General features: G+C 37.0%; 1 protein-coding gene across 3 annotated transcripts in view; it reads left to right on the forward strand.

The window, feature by feature from the left end:
• The window catches only part of ESYT2 (extended synaptotagmin 2), a 70,988-nt gene that overhangs the window by 45,832 nt on the left and 5,698 nt on the right, over window positions 1-19,458 (forward strand). The window contains exons 8-20 of one of the 3 annotated variants that reach the window (XM_054171498.1): window positions 2,083-2,203; window positions 2,797-2,973; window positions 3,366-3,448; window positions 4,846-4,894; window positions 5,573-5,662; window positions 6,619-6,714; window positions 9,416-9,517; window positions 13,462-13,524; window positions 15,551-15,625; window positions 16,422-16,508; window positions 17,232-17,381; window positions 18,477-18,865; window positions 19,215-19,313. In XM_054171498.1, coding sequence (XP_054027473.1) covers window positions 2,083-2,203; window positions 2,797-2,973; window positions 3,366-3,448; window positions 4,846-4,894; window positions 5,573-5,662; window positions 6,619-6,714; window positions 9,416-9,517; window positions 13,462-13,524; window positions 15,551-15,625; window positions 16,422-16,508; window positions 17,232-17,381; window positions 18,477-18,865; window positions 19,215-19,313 — 1,581 coding nt within the window. The remainder of the gene's footprint in view (window positions 1-2,082; window positions 2,204-2,796; window positions 2,974-3,365; window positions 3,449-4,845; window positions 4,895-5,572; window positions 5,663-6,618; window positions 6,715-9,415; window positions 9,518-13,461; window positions 13,525-15,550; window positions 15,626-16,421; window positions 16,509-17,231; window positions 17,382-18,476; window positions 18,866-19,214; window positions 19,314-19,458) is intronic. The other 2 variants (XM_054171499.1, XM_054171500.1) reach the window with 2 other exon arrangements.

The raw sequence follows: 19,458 nt of genomic DNA on the forward strand, positions 1-19,458 counted from the left end.
AATTCCATCATTAATATAACTTTCAGAGGAGTGGAGCCAGGCTGTAAGAATACTCAAGTGCTGTCAGGAGGGGATGTGGATGATGGGATGTTATGGTTGCTTGGGATATAGTAAAAATACTCTATGCAGTAAGAGACGTGCTGAATAAAGACAATGCAGGAATATATGTAGCTGCTTATTCTGTCACTAAAAAAATATGAGAGGAATAAAAAACAGTAAGTATCTCTCAATTATTTTGCTGCAATGAAATTGAGCTTTTGAAGACACTGTTAATAAATTGTATGAGGCATTTCACAGTCTCTAATTTATATATCTCAGACCTCTCAGTTCAAGTAGGAAAATAATGAGAAAGATTGTCATTTTTGCCCTGTGTTCCTGAAGAATAGTTTCTATCTGGGAGTATCCCAGCTTGTTAATACTTGGTTAGATAAATTTTAAACAGCTTGAAAATGTTGTGTTGGTTTGGAATTCTTTTAATTCATCACTTAGTTACAATCTTCAGTATTCTTTTTCTGGCTCCCTGGTTTTAAAGACAGGATATCTGCTACATCCTGTGAGTTCAGTTGCTCTGTGCAAAATTCTGTGGAATTCCATTAATGCTCTGATGTTTTATGAAATACAAGCATATAAGTTTGGATAAAAATATCAGACTGACCTTTGGAATTAGATTTGGGGTTTGGTCCTAGCATACAGGATTGCAAATCCTCCCAGGGACTGGGCTGCGTTGTGTTTCAGGCTGTTTCTCTTACTTAAAGAGATCTGCTCTTATTTAAAGAGAGCTGCATTTGCACACTAGTCACTCTCTGAACCTTTTGTTAGTCTAGGATAGGTTTATTTACACCTATAGCTTATTTTATAATGTGTATGATTTTATCTAAACTAAAGAAGAGCATGATAACCTTTCTTTCATGGCATTTCTAGTGCCATTGCCTCTCTTACACTGTGTGTTTGCTCTCCCTGACCTAGGTCACTTAGTTTTCTCCATTAATCACCTATTCTTAAGGCATGCCTGAAGTTGAGCATAAAGGCAGAACTTTATTTACTTGCCAGGCAGGAACACTGACGAAAGCAGGAATGAAACACACTTACCTGATCTCTCTAGTGGAATTTCTACATCAGAATTGTATTTTGAAGAGTCCGATTGTTGCTTGTGTAGTTACCATCATCTCAGTTTGGGTTCTTTCCTTCTTTTAATGTTAAAACTGGTTGAGATGCTTATCTTTAAAATGTAACAAAACAATGGGGTTGGTTCATTTTCTTGCCTCATTTATGACAAAGAGTACACTTGCAGCTGAGGTGATCTCAAGTGTTTTTATAACTTTCTTTCTTGAACCTTTGTACATACCTTTAAAGTCTTCCTGGTTATTTGTGTTCCATCATGACTGTGCCACTCCAGTTCTGTGTTTCTGCCAGTGCAGGCCATGTGTGTAGCCAGTGGTGTTGGTCTGACAGCATACTGCTTTATTGTCAGCTTACACTCAAACTAGGTGAAGCCATAGATTAGGAAACCTTCTGTGTGTTTGTGGAGGGGGTATGGGGTTGGGTTTTTTAAATGATTCATTACCAGTGTGATTGTACTGCCGCTCCCTTTATGCCAGAACAAAACCTGTTTTGCTTTCCTAGCCTCTATTTCACTCAGCCACAAGAATGTATTCTTATTAAACAAGTTGTGCTCTTGAGCTGGGAGGATTTCAAACAGAAACACAAAGAAAACAGTTAAATCATCATTGAAATGAAAGTAGATTTAAGAGTTAACATCTGCTTGGTTATATGCAATGCAGGCAAGAAGACTTATGCAATAGCCTTATTCTCTGGGTGGCTTTAAAAGGTGGGGGGAACTTGGCAGTGGCAGGGAAAGAAGAACTTTATATTCTTTGTGGTTTCTCCTATTCAGTGTCAGCTGCTTCCACCTGGTGGCAATTCTGGCAGGAATCCTTTATTTTTACAAAGTTGTTTATAACCCAGATGTGTCCCCAGCCCCGCCTCCCCCCCCCTCTATTTGCTTGTTAGGCAGCAAAAGAAGTATGTTGCTGTAACATGTTTAATTCTCATGAAGTAACTGTGTATTACTTCCTCCAACAGTGGCTTATCAGATACAATAATACTGGATATAATATCCAACTACCTGGTCCTTCCAAACAGAATTACAGTCCCCCTTGTCAGTGAAGTGCAGATTGCTCAGTTGAGGTTTCCTATGCCAAAGGTAAGCATTTTTCTGTTAATACTAATAATCTGGCATTTTTCCCCCCTGTAGCATTAGCTAGTAAAGATATGCACAACTATGTGAGGTTTCTAAACACAGTTACTGCAGTAGTACAAGTTTTTGTTAATCCAGCCATGTACAATAACTGATTGAATTTATAAACCATTTCTGTGGAGCTAATGTTTCATAATAATGCCAGGAATTTTTTGTTTTGCTAGAATCTTGACCATATTACTTGCTAAAATATAGTTCAACTGTAGAAATAAAAATTAAGTAGCATATGTTTTACATTATCAGTGTAAATTTATTGTTATCACTCTTCACTTGGAAGCTGTTACTTACAGGGATATGATATATATCTGATATAACTGGATATAACCAGTGTGATTCTGATTGTTGATGATAATTTTTCCTTCCAGGAATCTCTTGAGTGCTGTGTAGGTGGATCATCATTGATCTCCTTCCATTTCCAGTGTGTCCAAACTACTTTTCATGTTAAGAAAATCACAATGGAAATTGTAAAACATATATTGCATAAATTGTGATGCTGTGGAAGCTTTCAGATTACTACAAAAACTTATCTCCATTTTCAGGGTGTTCTAAGGATACACTTTATTGAAGCTCAGGACCTGGAGGGGAAAGATACTTACCTAAAAGGAATTGTCAAAGGGAAGTCAGATCCTTATGGAATTATCCGTGTGGGCAACCAGATTTTCCAAAGCAAGGTCATCAAAGAGAATCTCAATCCAAAATGGAATGAAGTTTATGAGGTATAACCCATAAAACCAACTTGTTGTACATTCTGTAAAGTTGTCTTCTCAAATTTCTTTTGGTAAAGAGGACAGCCTGGGGACTTCCTCGAGGATCTTCTTGATGTGTCCCTCTAAAAGTCTGTAACAGAGCAGAAGTTTTCCATTGATTTCTATACTTTGTCTTTGGACTAACCATCAGTAATTCTTAAAAGTAGTGTGGTTTCTTAAAACCACCATGCTCAAATGGCATCTGAAAAGCTCTTATACTTGCTCCACTATTACACCTCTTAAAGCACTTGGCTATTGGCATGTTTGAGTACACAAAGACGGTGCAGTTCACTGTTTTACTGTTACTGTGCCAGTTAACAAAGCCAGTTACTTTTGACAGTGCCATCTTCCTGTACTTCCAGGCCTTAGTATATGAACATCCAGGACAGGAGCTAGAGATTGAGCTCTTTGATGAAGATCCAGATAAAGATGACTTCCTGGGAAGGTAAATATTATAGACAATATATTTGTAGGTATTGAAAAAAGATTAAATATTTTGATGTAGTATTTTTCCTTTTGCACTTCATTGCAGTTGTAGTTCTGCTGTATTACTGTACTTACACATCAATTACCTTTTCAAAATTGTGGTAGTAAGTAGTTCCCCAATTTCTTCATGTATGTAAATACATGTGTATAAAAATATACTTGTGTGTCTATATACACATCTATGATTGCTCATATGCTTTAAAAAATATAAGGTAAGTTTTCTGAGTATCTGGGGCAGGGGGAAAAGGGGTTGGGTGGGTTGTTTTGGGGGTTTTTTGCATTATTTTGAGGGGGAGGAATGTGGAGGGTTTTTTGTTTGGGGGTTTTTGTTGGTTGTGTTTTGGGGTTTGGGTTTTTTTAAAGGACTTATACTCTGCCTGCTTTAATGTTTGTAAGGTAGCACTAAGTCTTAATTATTTCTTCAGGGAAAGTTAATAAAGTTTTATAACTGTGTATCTTCTTCATCTTCATAGTTCTTAAATGGCTATCTCACAGTTTATTTTTCTCTAAGAGCTGATCTTAACTATTTGATTAAAGAAGACATTTTGTTGTAATGCTTTCGCAGACATGACTCACTCTTAGTCCATAGGCCTACCTTTAGTATTTACCCATAAACATTTCAGGGTTTTAGTCAGCTTCTTTCTCCAGTAATTTGTCACCTTTATTTCTTGCAGAGTTTTGGAGCTTCCCATTGTTGCTTTCCATACAGAGTAGAACTCCCTTATCTTTCCAGCTCCTTCTCTCTTAACAGGAGCAACAGTACCTACTTCTCTTCTCATTAAAATAAAGAAGTAGGTAGTACAAAGGCTTCTTTTCTTTACACTTCCCTAATCTTACACTGAAGTGGTGGGGGGGAAAGTGGCATAATGTGTACATCAGTACTAATAAAATAAAAGCCTCAACAAATGTTCATGCACTGGCATGCAGTTGTCTGCCCTATTTATTTTTTAGCAGATTCTGTGGTACATTTTTAGCTTGTGTAAACTAGCACTCTCCCAGACAATGCCAAAGCATGAATTTGGTCATAGTGTATCTCCAGGGGCTATTTCCAGTGGGCAGTTTGGATGTGGTCACTGTTTTGAGAGTGTGGTCATATGTATGTGAGCCATACTGTGCCAGCTGCCCTTCTAGCTGCAAAATGGGCTCTAGTATAGGCATATTTTCTGTTACCTTGCATTCATTTCATTCCCTACTTCTTCCTCTCTTAGGGGCTAAAAGAATAGTGTTCTGCTCTTTTGATCTCAGTGGAAGCCTGGATACTCAGCAAGCACAGGGTGGGGATTGAGTTCTGTGTTAGGTTTTTTGCTTGGCTAAAATGACAAAATTTTTTAATCTTTTTGTTTTTCTTGTTTCTAGTTTGATGATAGATTTAATTGAAGTTGAAAAGGAGCGTCTTCTAGATGAGGTAAGTGTTCAGTAAGTATTGATGTAAAAAAACCCAAACCAAAACCAGCCAACCTCATATGTACTTGTTCTCATTTTTTTCCCCCTTTTATATATTTTCCACCCCCCCTGGATATAGTTCCTGTAAATGCATGAATAACCTTAATGCTATAGAAATAGATTCCCAGGTCATCAATACAGTGGATATCTGATTTGGTGAATTCCAATGAATTTTATTCTGTCTTATATTAAGATTACTAGTATATAAAAACAAACAACAGTAACAATTAGTGAGAGCTCTTTCTTGCAGGAGAATAGTTAACTGCCTGGTTTAGCTATTACTGGACTTAACAAACTAATTTTTGTCCTATATGTAAGAGAGATTTTATAGTAATCTTATAAAGGGTTTGTATTTCCAGAACTTCTTTACAGAATTTAAAGAATTCTCTTGATAATTTGAACATGTTTTTAACTATACAGCACAGATGCTTGCATGGCTCTTTCTGTTATTCTGTGTTGAACTATCTAGTGTGGAACAGGATATTTGAAACAATAAATCAGATCTTTTCAGGTTCTGCAGAGTTTCTCTCTGTGAGATTTCTGGTAGAGTTTTGCATTTCCTTAACATCCTGAAGAGCCAGTTGCAATCATGTATTTGTTTGGTGTTAGATAATTTCACATTACTTTGCTTGACTTTTAGTGGTTTACTTTGGATGAAGTGTCCAAAGGAAAATTGCATTTGAAGCTGGAATGGCTCACATTGATGCCAACTGCTGAAAATCTAGACAAGGTATTAAAGCAACACATTACTTTTACCCTGATCTTAATGTTTGTGGAGTGTTTGTTGTGAAAGCGAGGTGGTGAGGGGGATAGTTTTTTGGTTTGTTTTTGCTTGGCTTGGGTTATTTGTTTTTTCGTTGGTTGTTTTTTTTTCATGAAGTGTGAAAGTACTTAATTCTCCAGCTGTATGATTTTGGATTTTGGCTGTTTACCTTTAGACATTTCAAACCAGTCATAACTGTCAATGTAATCTTGCAGCACGGGATTTTAGAATGGTTTTGTTGTCTTCTTTTCTCTTAATGTTGTGATTTGAGAATAGATAACATTTCATTAACCTGGAAGATAAAGCTGGGCATGATCACAGAATCACCAAGGTTGGAAGAGACCTCAAAGATCATCAAGTCCAACCTGTCACCACAGACCTCATGACTACTAAACCATGGCACCCAGTGCCACGTCCAATCTCCTCTTGAACACCTCCAGGGATGGTGACTCCACCACCTCCCTGGGCAGCACATTCCAATGGTGAATGACACTCTCAATGAAGACCTTTCTCCTCACCTCAAGCCTAAACTTACCCTGGCACAGCTTGAGACTGTGTCCTCTTGTTCTGGTGCTGGTTGCCTGGGAGAAGAGACCAACACCCTCCTGGCTACAACCACCCTTCAGGTAGTTGTAGACAGTAATAAGGTCTCCCCTGAGCCTTCTCTTCTCCAGGCTAAACAACCCCAGCTCCCTCAGCCTCTCCTCCAATCTAAAAACAATAATCAGGAAATGGGGTGGAAATTTCTGTAAAAGCCAGTTTGAAATACCTGGATGAGTCTTGAAAACTTACTGCTTACACTTCCAAGTGTGCATTTATGAATGTTTGTGTTCTAGGAGATATTTTTGAAATCTTTTTTAGGGATGGGACAGAAATAATCTTACTTTATTTTCAGGAAGACTTACAGTGTGTTTTGGATTTAGGTGCTAACAAGCATTAGAGCTGATAAAGACCAAGCCAATGATGGGCTGTCTTCTGCATTGCTTATTCTCTATTTGGACTCGGCAAGAAACCTGCCCGTAAGTTGTATTCTGACAGATACCCTTTTGTTATGGGTATCTCGTGTGTACTTCCAGCATGTCTTGTTTGGTAGTATGGCACACTGCTTTACTAACACACATTATCCCATGTTTTCTATACTTCCTCTTGTTTCAAAACATGTACTGTAAGGTCCACATTTCTAGTAGTATAGTATTATAGATACATAATTAATAAAAGCTTATTCTTTAATCAGAATGATTTTTCTTTAAAGAATGCTCCTTTCCTGGACTTAAAAGGCTGCATGTTTTTGTTACACAGTATTTTGCATAAATAGCATGGGATGAGCATGTAGAATTTTAAGGGTACTAACTGGGGAAAGACTCACTTCCTTGAGTTAAGGTTTCCTTGCTTGCTGTAGTTGAGCGTGTCTGTTACTACTGTGTACTTGATGCTAGCACGCCAGAGTATTTGTACAAGATTTCTGTCAGGTCACTTGGGGTATTGTTTATTTGCTTGTGCAAAACATAAGCCAAAAAAGACATTTCTGTTGTTGTATGGATTATACTATGGGACTGTGAAATAGTTTGACAAGAACAGACTGCTTTGTAGTTTATTTAGGAAAGTACTGTTTGTGGTTGTAAATTATATCAATAATAAAGTAAACCCTACCATAAGATGAGAAGCATAGCACTGAGGTTTGCTGGTTTTCATCAAATTCTAGAAGTGATGACTAAGAAAACAATCAGAAAAATCAAGTTTTCAACCTCATATTCTTTGCATGCATTTTGCAAATTTGTTTACTCATCAAATTTAAATCAGAGTGGCAACAAATAAAACCTTAGTAGCCTAAACAATTTACATTACTGACTAGTGATTTCATGTCTGTTCCAGTGGTGTTTGACAGTAGTCAAAAGATGTAGCCTATTTGGAATAGAGTCCTGCATTATCTTCTCAACCTTACCATATTGAATTCAGTGGAAGTCTGTAACTTAGACTAAGTAGAATGACTCTAGTACAGAATACACAAAACTAGTAGTATGGTGTGCTTAACCTGAGTTTCAGAGTACTGCCAATACACAGAAAAAGTCTGCCTGCCATCTGTTTTGTGGAGCAGGTTGAATCAAACCCATCTCTGCATTTTCTCGTTCTATTACTGTTACAAGTTAAATATATCAGTTACAATATACTGAAGCCCCGTACTTAAAATGAAGTTTAAAGTTCTCTCATACACATTTTCCAATTCTTTCCCATACAATTCTGCTTCTCTATATTCTAGCAAATGCTCAGAGGTTTTGTCATAAGTTCATTTTTTCCCCCCTTCTGTTTTACACAGCTATTTCCTAACATTGTCCCTTCTTCCCTCAAAGTTGCTGCAAGGTTTGAGTTCTACTTAATTTTAGGGTCAGTATTTTAATTTCAGTGCCTTAATCAGTAGATCTTTGAACTCTGGGGCACAAAAAGAAGTTCTTTCCTCAAAGCTGACCAGTTAGGAGACTTGGGAACAGGATTGCAAATTTCTTATTGCTGTTTCTGATGTTCTCTCCTCAGCACAAGATTGCTTTGGGTGGCTTGAGAACAAAGATCATCATAGTGTGGGATCTATTTAATCTTTTCTATTTGTTTCTCTTGCTCTACCAGCTCAGGGAAGCAGTTTGTACAAATGACTCAGCATTTAGATTTATTTTCTTTCCAGAAATGTGTTATAAGGAATATGATAGAAAGTAACACTGAACACTTGAAAATTCCACATACAAGTTGACAACAGTAAAATAATACAATGCTCTGATAGTTTCATGTTCTCCAAAACCAGATATAAAAAGGTTTCTCAGTTAGGTGGTGGTGGTGGAAGTATTATGGGAAGGCTTATTCATGTGGGAGAACTGAAAAGATTCCTATAGATTTAATAATGACAATACTTAGGTAATGACATGAAGCTGCTAAACAAGCTGCAGTGAATTATAGCAAATACAGATTTATTTATTTCTTTATGTCCATTTGGTTCTAATATGGAACAACATTTACAAGACTAAACATGAAACTCTGCTGGCTTCACACAGTGTTTTCATATTCCCTGATAGGGGCCATGTAGATGAAGAGCAAAATTAATCACATTTTTTTATTGCTTCTATTTATGGGGAAATTGTGTTAAACTTACACTGACCCTTATTAATAGTTTTGAAGACTTTTGTCCAGAACTTTAATGCTATAGCTAAAATATTTTATAGATGAATTAGTACTTTTTTACTATTGCCTTCAAAATTAATTTCTTAAGTTAATGCTTATCACTAGCATACTTCAGATCTTGTCTTCAGCCTTGTTTAGTCTGTGTTGTAGTGGATGATGCCCAGAACAGGCATCTCTTTTGCACAGATGCATCGTAGCTGTGGTCCTCTGTGGCACTGAGATGATCTGTCAGAAATAATGTTTCAAGTGAAATAGAAATGGTGTAAAAGGCTGTTCTCTAAACTAACTTACTTGGACATGCCATATAAACATAAACTCCCAAGAGTAAACTTAGAAAGTGGGTTAATATAATTGAATAATTTGCTGTGCTACAGAGAGTCATTTAACAGATGAAGCTATTTACAGTGACAAATATTTACTTTTCTCAATCTGCCGTTTTCTCTGGAATCCTTTGACTGTTTTCCTTAACTTTTTTTGTGTACTAAAGCTGCTTATGCATTCATTCTGCCACAATCCCATCACTCTGCTTTCTCCTTCCATTTCCATCTTCCTAAGAGTATCTACGAGGGAAACTTTGGGTGTGGATACTTAAAAGAGAGGAGAGCATCGGGACTAGTCTTTTGTGAAAACACTACCTCACTCTATAGAGCACTATTTGTGAGTTCTCTGGTATTGTTTGTATTGTACCTTTTTTTTCCTCCTGCCAGAGTGTGGATTAGTGCTACTAAAGCCACTCACTCTAGTGGAATGAGAGCATGCAATTTGTTTCTCTGCATGATTTCAACAAGTCTGCATTGTTTTTGTGCTATTTTTATTGCATTTTAAAGGCTACTTAAATTTCATTGATCAGCATATCATTGGGTAAGTAATTACCTTTTTGTGATAAAAACCCAAGATAAGTTTGTTGGAAACGCTCTTACATTTTAACTCATGTGCTGATTCATTGAGAAATAAAATGCATACTATACTAGCACACTGTGTGCTGGCAAATTGTTGGGTTTGTTGCTAATAACAACCAACATCCCTGTACTTTCTTTAAAAGGTGATGCACTTAATGTTTGTAAGAACTTGCAACCTCTCTGCACTGGTTCAAGTACTGCTTTGAAAATGAGGGTGGTTCTTTGTGCTCCCCAAACATATAAATTCCCTTGTAAATTCTATTTCACTCCATGATGCTCCTTGTTTTGCAAATTCCCAAGCTTTCCCCACACACCACGCCCCTACCCCTCCCGAGTTAGTCTGTATTTGGGAAAATCCAGGCTAGGGAAAACCACCTATTAATACTTTGTATTTGAATTTACTGTTACAAGATTATTACAAACAAATGAGTCTCTAAATACCTTGCACTTGCATCTGTAAAAACAGCCTTGGTGCCTTTATAAAGGATGAGAATCTGTTCAGAATAAGAATTCTTTTGCCAGAGAGAGGTGGGTATGCCATTTACGATTGGGTAGATACATTTGTTGCTGGCTTACTACTTTTGGCTCATATCATAAACCTTGATATAAAAAAGCCTTCTCCCCTGCTTCCCAACAAAACCCATTTCTGTTGTTCTTTCAATTAGAATTTAATTTTAAACTATCAAAAAAAGTAATACCCATTACCAAGTGTTGTTAAAATTTAATGAATAAGGAATGTAGTTCATAAACTATGGTTCAATCATCTTGATAGTAAAACTGATAAGTTGCTGTTTCTTGTAGTTACAAAAATACTAGATGCATCCTGAAAATAATTACCTTAAATCAAAACTGTTGATGAAGAGCATGGATGTTTTTATTGATCCTAGGCTCAAATCAACCAAATCTCCAAAATGATTTGTGAGTCAGAGTGGAACAGCAACCACTTAAGCATGCCCAGGTCTGGATTTCCTTCACCAGAACTGTTAACCACCTTGTTCTGCAGCTGTATGAGTGTTAGTCTTGCAGCACAAGATTTATGCCCAAGGCTAGGAGAGAGGACTGTAGTAGCCTACAGGTAAAAGAAGCTTCAGCTGTCATAAGACTGCATCTTGTTTTCAGGGAGATATTATGCAAACATTCACAACAAGTGAGTTACTTGGAGTGGTAGCTATATAAAGTGAGGAAAATTCAGTGCCCTGAGTGCTTCCTGTTCCTTTCTGAGCAGTTTTATTTGCTCCTGGGAACCTAGATTAATAACTCCTGATTCAGACATTTACCCATCTAAATCTGATTTTTTTTTATGAAGCTAAGGACTAGGAATAGTGTTCTTCATGTTACTTACTTTTAGAAATTATACTTGCTTTATGGTACATTATCATTAGTTCAGAACAATCTCTCTTTTAATTTGCTGTCTATATAACATATAAATTGTCCAGAGTTTAAGTCAGCTCTTAAAGGTCCATGGCTGTCTTTTGGTTATCAATTGACGATGCACTCACAGATTTCAAAACTTTTAAAGCCCATTTTAATGCTAAGCAAGACTTAGTGAGTCAATGCAAATAATTTGTTCTACTCCATAGCATATTGAATTATGATCTGACTTGGAAACAAAACACCCTGTTAGCTGGAGTGAACCCTATCGTTTGGTTAGGATTTACTGTAAATGTCACTGGCTCTGAAATCTGATCTATTCCACTGCATCAGTTATTAGTGTAGTTCTTGGATACCCATTCCCTTTTCCTATACCTGCAGAGAGAACCAGAACCATAGCAAGATAATTTTGCCCCCAAGGCAAGACTTTTTCTTGGCTTTTTGTGTTGAGTACTCCATTTTGTTGTCCTAGTCTCCTCCTACCCAGCCTTTCAACCACCATCCTCATGGACCGGCATCTCCTTCCCTTTAACCCTGAAGTCTGGCTAAAAGACTGTCCCAGCTGATACCCCTCTTGGCCTATCCTTGCTATGATTCCCGAGGAACTGAGACATGTTCAATATCCAGGAATGCCTGCCTTTATGATTGACCACATAGGTTTGGGTTTGACTTTCAAAATTCTTTGAAATAGTAAGATAAGGAGGGAGAGAATTGTCTACTGAATATGCAGGTGCAAATGTGAAGGAAACATGGCAAGTAAGATGAGAGGGAATTTAGGATTCAAAATGATGAATTGCAGGCACAATCTGAAAACATAAGGTGTGGTCTAATCTCTCTCTTCCACTCTAGCCATTGTTAAAACACTGATTGTTTTGGCTGCATCCATTTAAGATCTGGAGGAGGCCAGTGATGATAATGAGAAAAATTGGTAAATGCGACTAGCAGAGGAAAAGAGTTTAGCCTTAGGAAGTAAAAATGTGGATGGAAATGATACAAAGGCTGCTGCAAACAAAGTGACTTTTTCATGTTTGCCAGAAAACAAGAAACAATTCTTAAACTCCAGCAAGGAACATACCTGTGGAGCATTAAAGTTTTACAGGGAACAGACAGTTAAATGTTAGGATTGATAAGTGGAAGGATATTGCTCAGTCTCCATCTTTGAAGGACTCTAAGAACAGTATTAAGTCCCTAACATATCATACATATAACTGTGGAAGATTCTTTAATTCTATTGTAAGAAAAATAACGAAAAAATTCTCACAAATCCACCAAAAACTTCTCTCCAGTTTTCTCCATCATACTGTATGTTTCTTCTAAAATAGACATTATAAAGCTGAACGTCAGGAAATTTGTTATATATATTGGCCAGCTTCAGAATATGGATTTTATTGCTTGGGGAATATGATATTAATCTTAAAATAAAAATTTGCTTAATTAATGGAAGTGAGTCAGAGGTTTTGTCAAGCTAAAGCAGTTCATAATTTGTTTTGTTGGTGTTACTGGCACGTCTTCATTCAACTGATTAAAGCAGAAGACCTTCTAGTTAGAATACAGTGTTTGTATCATTCATCTGCTGAAGAGGCTCAAATGACTTTGATTTTGGTCATCATCAAAGTCTTATTGGTACTTTTAGAATTGTGATTTTCCCCAGAAAAGGACTCCCTTCACATAATTACTTGATGACTTTTCAGAGGATGTTAGGGGCTGGAGATCATTGAGTCCAACACCCCTGCCAGAGCAGGACCATAGAATCTAGTGCAGCTTGCACAAGAATGCATCCAGAAAGTCTTGAAAGTCTCTAGAGAAGGAGACTTCACAACCTCTCTGGGGAGCCTGTTCCACTGCTCTGTGACTCTCACAGTGAAATGTGCCCCCTTCATGCTGAGGTGGAACCTCTTGTGCTGTAGTTGATATCCATTGTCCCTTGTCCTATCACAGGGTGCAACTGAGAAGCTTCTATATTGTATAAAATATACTTAACCAGATTTAAAAAGGTTCATTCAGGAGGCAGACCAGAGGATATCAGGAATTCAATACAACCTAGTTTGTGAATTTTCTTTAGTATAGAAAAAGAAAAAAGGGAAATGTGAGTGGACTGAAAGGATCCTAGTTTAAAAGCAGAATACAAACATTTAGAGAGGTTGTTGCCATCCTTGTTTTGTTTGAAAGATTTTTTTTTTGTGTGTTTTGTTTTGTTTTGTTTTTTTTTAGGTTGATTCCTACCCCTTGCTTTGTCCTACGTTGTCACGTCATAATTAATTAACCTAGTGAAATTGCTTCATTGCATGACTTATTAACCCTTCCTATGTTCATTCTCTCCTGACTTAAAAGCATAATCCATTAGAATTTAACCCTGATGGCTTGAAGAAGGCTGCTGTTCAGAAAGCCCTAAAGGTAAAACTAATGTAGTTGTCCATTTAAGGTCACAGAAGTATTTGGAACTACACAAATGCCTGCAACGCGTCTCTTCCAGTGATGGATGGAATTTGCATCCAGATTCATGCCAGATAAATATTTAGTGCAATTATGTTGTACTTATATTTGCTTTCAAGAACCAGTCAAAGGTGGTAAAATACTGTGGGTCTGTGGTAATTTGACTTTTAGGTGAGTTGAGTTAGTAGAGACCCCTTTAGAAGACAGGCAAAAATACAGTTCTGAAAAGTGATTTCAAGTAGAAACTAAAGAACAAAGCTGACATGAAAGCTAAGACATCTTTCACGTACTGAGTGATACATTATGGTTCAACTCTGTATGCCTAGCCAATAAAATCAGTTTCTGACATGTTTTGAAATGATCTAGTTTCTGCTAGATGTTTTTTTTAGAAGGCTTTGCATCTTTCATGTAAGGGATAAATGAATTTAGCCCAGCTTTTTGATATGGAAGACCTAGAGTTGAGAGGGAATCTTGGAAGGCATAAGCCAAGTTTTCATCTGGACCAGAGGCAGCATCTAATGAAGTGTCAGTAGCAAATCTGTCAGTAGCAGAATGTTAGATGTAAGTTACGTGTGTGTACATATTGCTACCTATTTAGCATGAATTAAGATTATTTACATATCAGGATAAGCACAGGGGCTTTTGTGTCAGCTTTGTAGTTTCATCTTTTTTTATGGAGAAAATGGCATTTCAGGCATCTTTTTATGGACTGAGGAGAATGGAACATGTCACCTACCATTTTTAAACACCATGAGTTGGAGTATAATCTCACGTTTTTTCCTGTTCCTTTGTATTGTGTGAACTTTGGGAGCTAAATGCTTTTTTCTTAGAAAAAAGAAATGCAGCATTCATCCAAGAAAGGAGTGCTTTCTTAGCTTTTTTTTTTTTTTCCCCTAATGGAAAGTATGGTTATAAGCAGTGTGTCAAGTAGTATTAGTAGAAGTATGACCTCCAAAATGCAAGTTCAGATCAAAAAATACCTAAATTATGCACATTTCTTAATTGAACATACAGAATATTTGACTGAGTTGTAATTGTGACCTTACATGCATTAAGTATATTTTAACTAACTGTTTACATACCTGATCTGTACAATTTCCTACATGACAGAATTCAAAGTACATTATTAACCAAGCGTACTGTATTTTCCAGGCCTTGCGAACTGCATTAACACCTGCTTGAGATGATTAACTTTCATGTCTAACTTTTCTCTCTAACTTAAATTTTTGTTAGGTTAATTTAAAATTTGTCAAAGAAACATGTAGTTGGGAAATGCCTTTGTATCTGTCATTTGGTTCTAAACTGATGTTTATTTTCACAGTTTGAGGTAATGCTATGCAGCTGGTGAGCAAGGCTCAGATATGGCAGATGGTTGATTCTTTAATAACAGTATTTGGTAAACTATAAGAATATACATCAGGTACATTATAGTGCATCTGATTTCTCCCCAAACTGAAAAGAGGGAATGTTCTGATATTACATTCAGTTTCATAATACTACTGCAATGTAAATGAAGTAAGCTTCCTGAGTTTGTGCTTTCTCCATTTCTCCCATCTGCATGCAATATTCATTCTGCAGTTTCAACTATGCTTCATTAGCTTTGTGGGTTGTAATGCTCATGAATCATAGAATGGCTTAGGTTGGAAGGGACCTTAGAGATCATCTGTTCCAACCTCCTTGCCATGGGATGAGACTTTGCACCTTACCAATTTCATTCAAAGAAAACAGAAAGGAGTCTAAAACTTGTGCTTATTTGTAGTGTTTTGCATCAGTGTATTTCAGGTAATTGGATGGCTTCATTTTAATGTATTCAGCAGTTACTAGTCTGCCATTCAAGCCTGTGGGATAAAATACTGAGAATAATAGATGAGCATATAGTGCAATGCATATGACTTCTATTTTAAGATGCAAACATTTCAAGTTTCAGAGAGAGGTTTTGCTTTATTCTGAAGGCAAAGGTTTTGATTTATTTATTTTTTTTTACCAGTCAGGAAAGAAAATGAACAGCAATCCCAATCCACTTGTTTTGCTGTCAGTTGGACACAAGGCACAGGAAAGTAAGGTAAGTTCCTACTCTTTATACTTGGGTCTGTCTGCAAGCATTTAATGACTTTGTGTGCTTGGCATTGACTGTCAAGCTATGAGCTTGTACACTGCAGTAGAATAGAATAAACCAGGCTGGAAGAGACCTCAAAGATCATCGTGTCCAACCCATCATCCAACAACACCATCTAATCAACTAAACCATGGAACCAAGCACCCCATCAAGTCTCCTCCTAAACACCCCCAATGATGGCGACTCCACCACCTCCCCGGGCAGCCCATTCCACTGGGCAATCGCTCTCTCTATGAAGACTTTCTTCCTGACATCCACTCTAAACCTCCCCTGGCACAGCTTGAGACTGTGTCCTCTTGTTCTGGTGCTGTTTGCCTGGGAGAAGAGACCAACTCACACCTGGCTACAATCTCCCTTCAAGTAGTTGTAGAGAGCAGTAAGGTAAAAGCTACCACCAGACCTGAAATTGCCAGCAAGAAGCGAAGGACTGAAAGAGTGCTTACTCAGTTTAAACTGTGAGTAGAGACCAGATTTTGAACTATTTGTAGATGGCCTTCCACAGTAGGTTGCGATCTGCAACTGGTATTCTTACAGTAGTGATTATATAAGTCACAGTTCAGGGAAAAAGCAGGCTTCAAAAGGAGTAGAAAATGTACAGAATCACAGTTAATTGAACATATAGAATATTTGACTCAGTTGTAATTGTGACCTTACATGCATTAAGTATACTTTAACTAACTGTTATTGTATATATGTATATATATATAAAATAATTTGTATGCTTCCTCTTCTCTAACCTTAGATTCGCTACAAGACCAATGAACCAGTATGGGAGGAAAACTTTACTTTTTTTGTACACAATCCTAAAAGACAAGATCTTGAAGTTGAGGTATGTTCTCACTCTATTTAGATACCTTTGTTTTCTGAGACGTTGCAGTAGTAGCAATGAGACATTACAAGCTGTTAGGAAATGAGACAGAACATATTGAACTTAAGTTTTAAGACCAATGAAATGTTTATTTGGATTTACTACTCAAAGGAAGAAAGACTATAACAAATCTCTCACCAGACAAACATAGTTGATGGTTGTCCTACTTAAGAATCAGAAAAAGGAAAACTGAAGTCTGATACCTGTTTTGAACCTTAATAATCTTAACTGCTAGCAGAAATTGCTGTTATGTATGTCTGATTTACTTGCTCTCTCATCCCAAGGAAGTCTTTGCCTTTATCCAAATACTGCTGATGTCATTTATATAGTTCAAAGACACTGAAGTGCAAATGAAGACTGCACCAGTAACTTCCTTTCCCAGCTGGGGTCTTTCTTTTTGACACAGACAGTTTGGAAATCATGTAGTTTGATTAATGGTAGATGTAGATGTGATGGTTAGTTTCTGTCTTGCTTTTGCTGTAAAGAACAGGGATGAATAAACTAGGTGTTGAGTATGTTTGCTATTTCTTTCTTCAGTATAATCTTATGATGAGGGAGATTTGGGTTAATAACAAACATCATTTGTTACTGTTTGGATTATTGGTTTTAAGTAAAACTGTAATTCTTTGTCTTAATTCTACAAAGCAGATGAGACAAAATGACTTAGCTTCTGTGTTCCTTCAGGTGAGGGATGAACAGCATCAGTGTTCTTTGGGGAACTTTAAACTGCCTCTAAGCCAGTTGCTGGAGAGTGAAGATTTAACTATGCATCAGCGGTTCCAACTGAGCAACTCCGGTCCAAACAGCACTATATACATGAAGATTGCACTCAGGGTACTCCACATTTTTTTCCTGTTATAAATGCCTGAAAGCATATTTAAGACTGTTATGACTTCTGGTCTTCTAGCTTTATGAAGAAAATAGTACATTTCCTTGGGTATCACAGTGCCAAGTGTCTTTAATTGTGGCAGTGCCATCAAGTACACAAAGATAACCTCTAATTTAAGTACATTCTGTGGCAAAGACAGAAAATTCTCCAAACAAAACTGTAATCAGCTGCATTAAATAGGACTGAGCTTCCCCATGGTTTTAGGCTCAGAAACAATGTTTAGGATCTGAGTTCCTTCAAGTTTCTTACAGCATCTCTTACAGCTCAGTACTGTACAGATCAGTGAAATAGCCTTTGTCTTATAGAAATGGAGCTGAGGTCATAATGATTTAAAAATAATACAGTTTGTAAGGAAAAGAAGTATCTTCATAGCACTAGAAACATTCAGACCGACTTTCAAACACATTGGAGTTTTGAAGACAGAACTTGCACACCTGAAAGTTGGGTTGGTTTTCCCCCAGGTAAATTTGCAAACAATTTCCAATACTTGATCTGTTCTAAAGGACTTTCTTGTTTACTTGTAGTTAATAAATGAATGCAACCTATAAAAGAGAAAGTGAGGGCACTGAGAAGAAGTTGTGATACAGGATTAAGTTTCAAAAGATTAGAAGGGTAAAAAATCTAGAATAGCATTCTAGGCGGCTAGAGCTGCAAAGTAAATAGCCCTTGCACCAGAAGTGTGTAGAGTGCTGCAGGAGGAGTAACAAGGAGAATAATGCTAAATGAATGGAGAATTTCTGTTACTGCATTTGTCACAAAGAAAATAGAGCTGTGTTTTGCTGTACAAAAGGTTTCTTATTGTAGAGTGAATGAGTTTTGTGTGAATATTTCTGGTCCTGCTGTAGTATCTGAACTTAACAACTTGTAATCTTGTAGAAACAAATTGGTTCATCTTTTTTATATTATATTTATATTAATACTATATTATTACTTCATATTATATAGTGACTATTAATATAAATTTGATACTATAAGATATTAATTTGTTTGTAATATATGTATATAATTATATATAACATATGTATTTTTATCATATCTAGGTCCTTTCTCTTGAAAAGCAAGCAAGATCTCCAGATCATCAACACTCAGCTCAAGTGAAAAGGCCATCTGTTTCCAAAGATGCAAGAAAATCGTCTTTTAAGCCTCAGGTTCCTGTCTCACCACCACCTGATTCAAACAAATCTGTTCCAGCTTCCCCAGTGACTGATAGTGATAAAAAGACAGATACAGCTGAAAAAAGTCAGCCTCCCAATGCCAGCCCTCAGTGGACAACAGATCTCAGTCGAAGTTCCTCCAGTCTTCATGCCTCTAATTTCTCTTACTCTCCCAGCCACCTCTCGGTCAAAGAACCCACTCCTAGCATAGCCTCAGACATATCTCTGCCTATCGCCACACAGGAACTACGGCAAAGACTACGCCAGCTTGAAAAGTACGGTGTTCGTAACTTGGTTTTGCACCACATCTAAGCTGATTTATTTAAAATGTTGTCAGTGCAACCAAAGGAGGACTGCTTAGTTTGCATTTCAGTAATGTTTTCCTGTTGCAGTTTGAGCCTTGCTTTTGAAAATCAGTTCTTGTGTTTTTCTGCTTCCTCCCAGTACCTCAGACAGTTTCTGCACCTGCTAACGTATAGTAACTCTCTTCTTTCACAGTGATCTAGGGAAAAGTTTAATGGATGATACATGATACTTGGGAAAACAGCTTAGTGTATTTCAGTTAGGTCTTCCTTTAAATATCCCTTTTAAAAACTAAGTGTAATACTCTACTTTTTCCTGCAGTGGAACAACCCTGGGTCAGTCTCCATTAGGACAGATTCAGCTAACAATTCGTCATAGTTCACAAAGAAACAAACTGATTGTGGTAGTGCATTCCTGCAGGTGAGCATGAGATACCAGTTCTCATTTCTGTGCGGATTTCTTTGTAAACTTTGCCATATCTTAACCTAACCTCTTTAAATTGGTTGTCCAGGTGATCTTTGTTATTTTCAAAATAACACACTGATTGTAATTATCTGTAAATACA

The sequence above is a fragment of the Dryobates pubescens genome, chromosome 21, assembly GCF_014839835.1.
Source record: "Dryobates pubescens isolate bDryPub1 chromosome 21, bDryPub1.pri, whole genome shotgun sequence".
NCBI lineage: Eukaryota > Metazoa > Chordata > Aves > Piciformes > Picidae > Dryobates > Dryobates pubescens.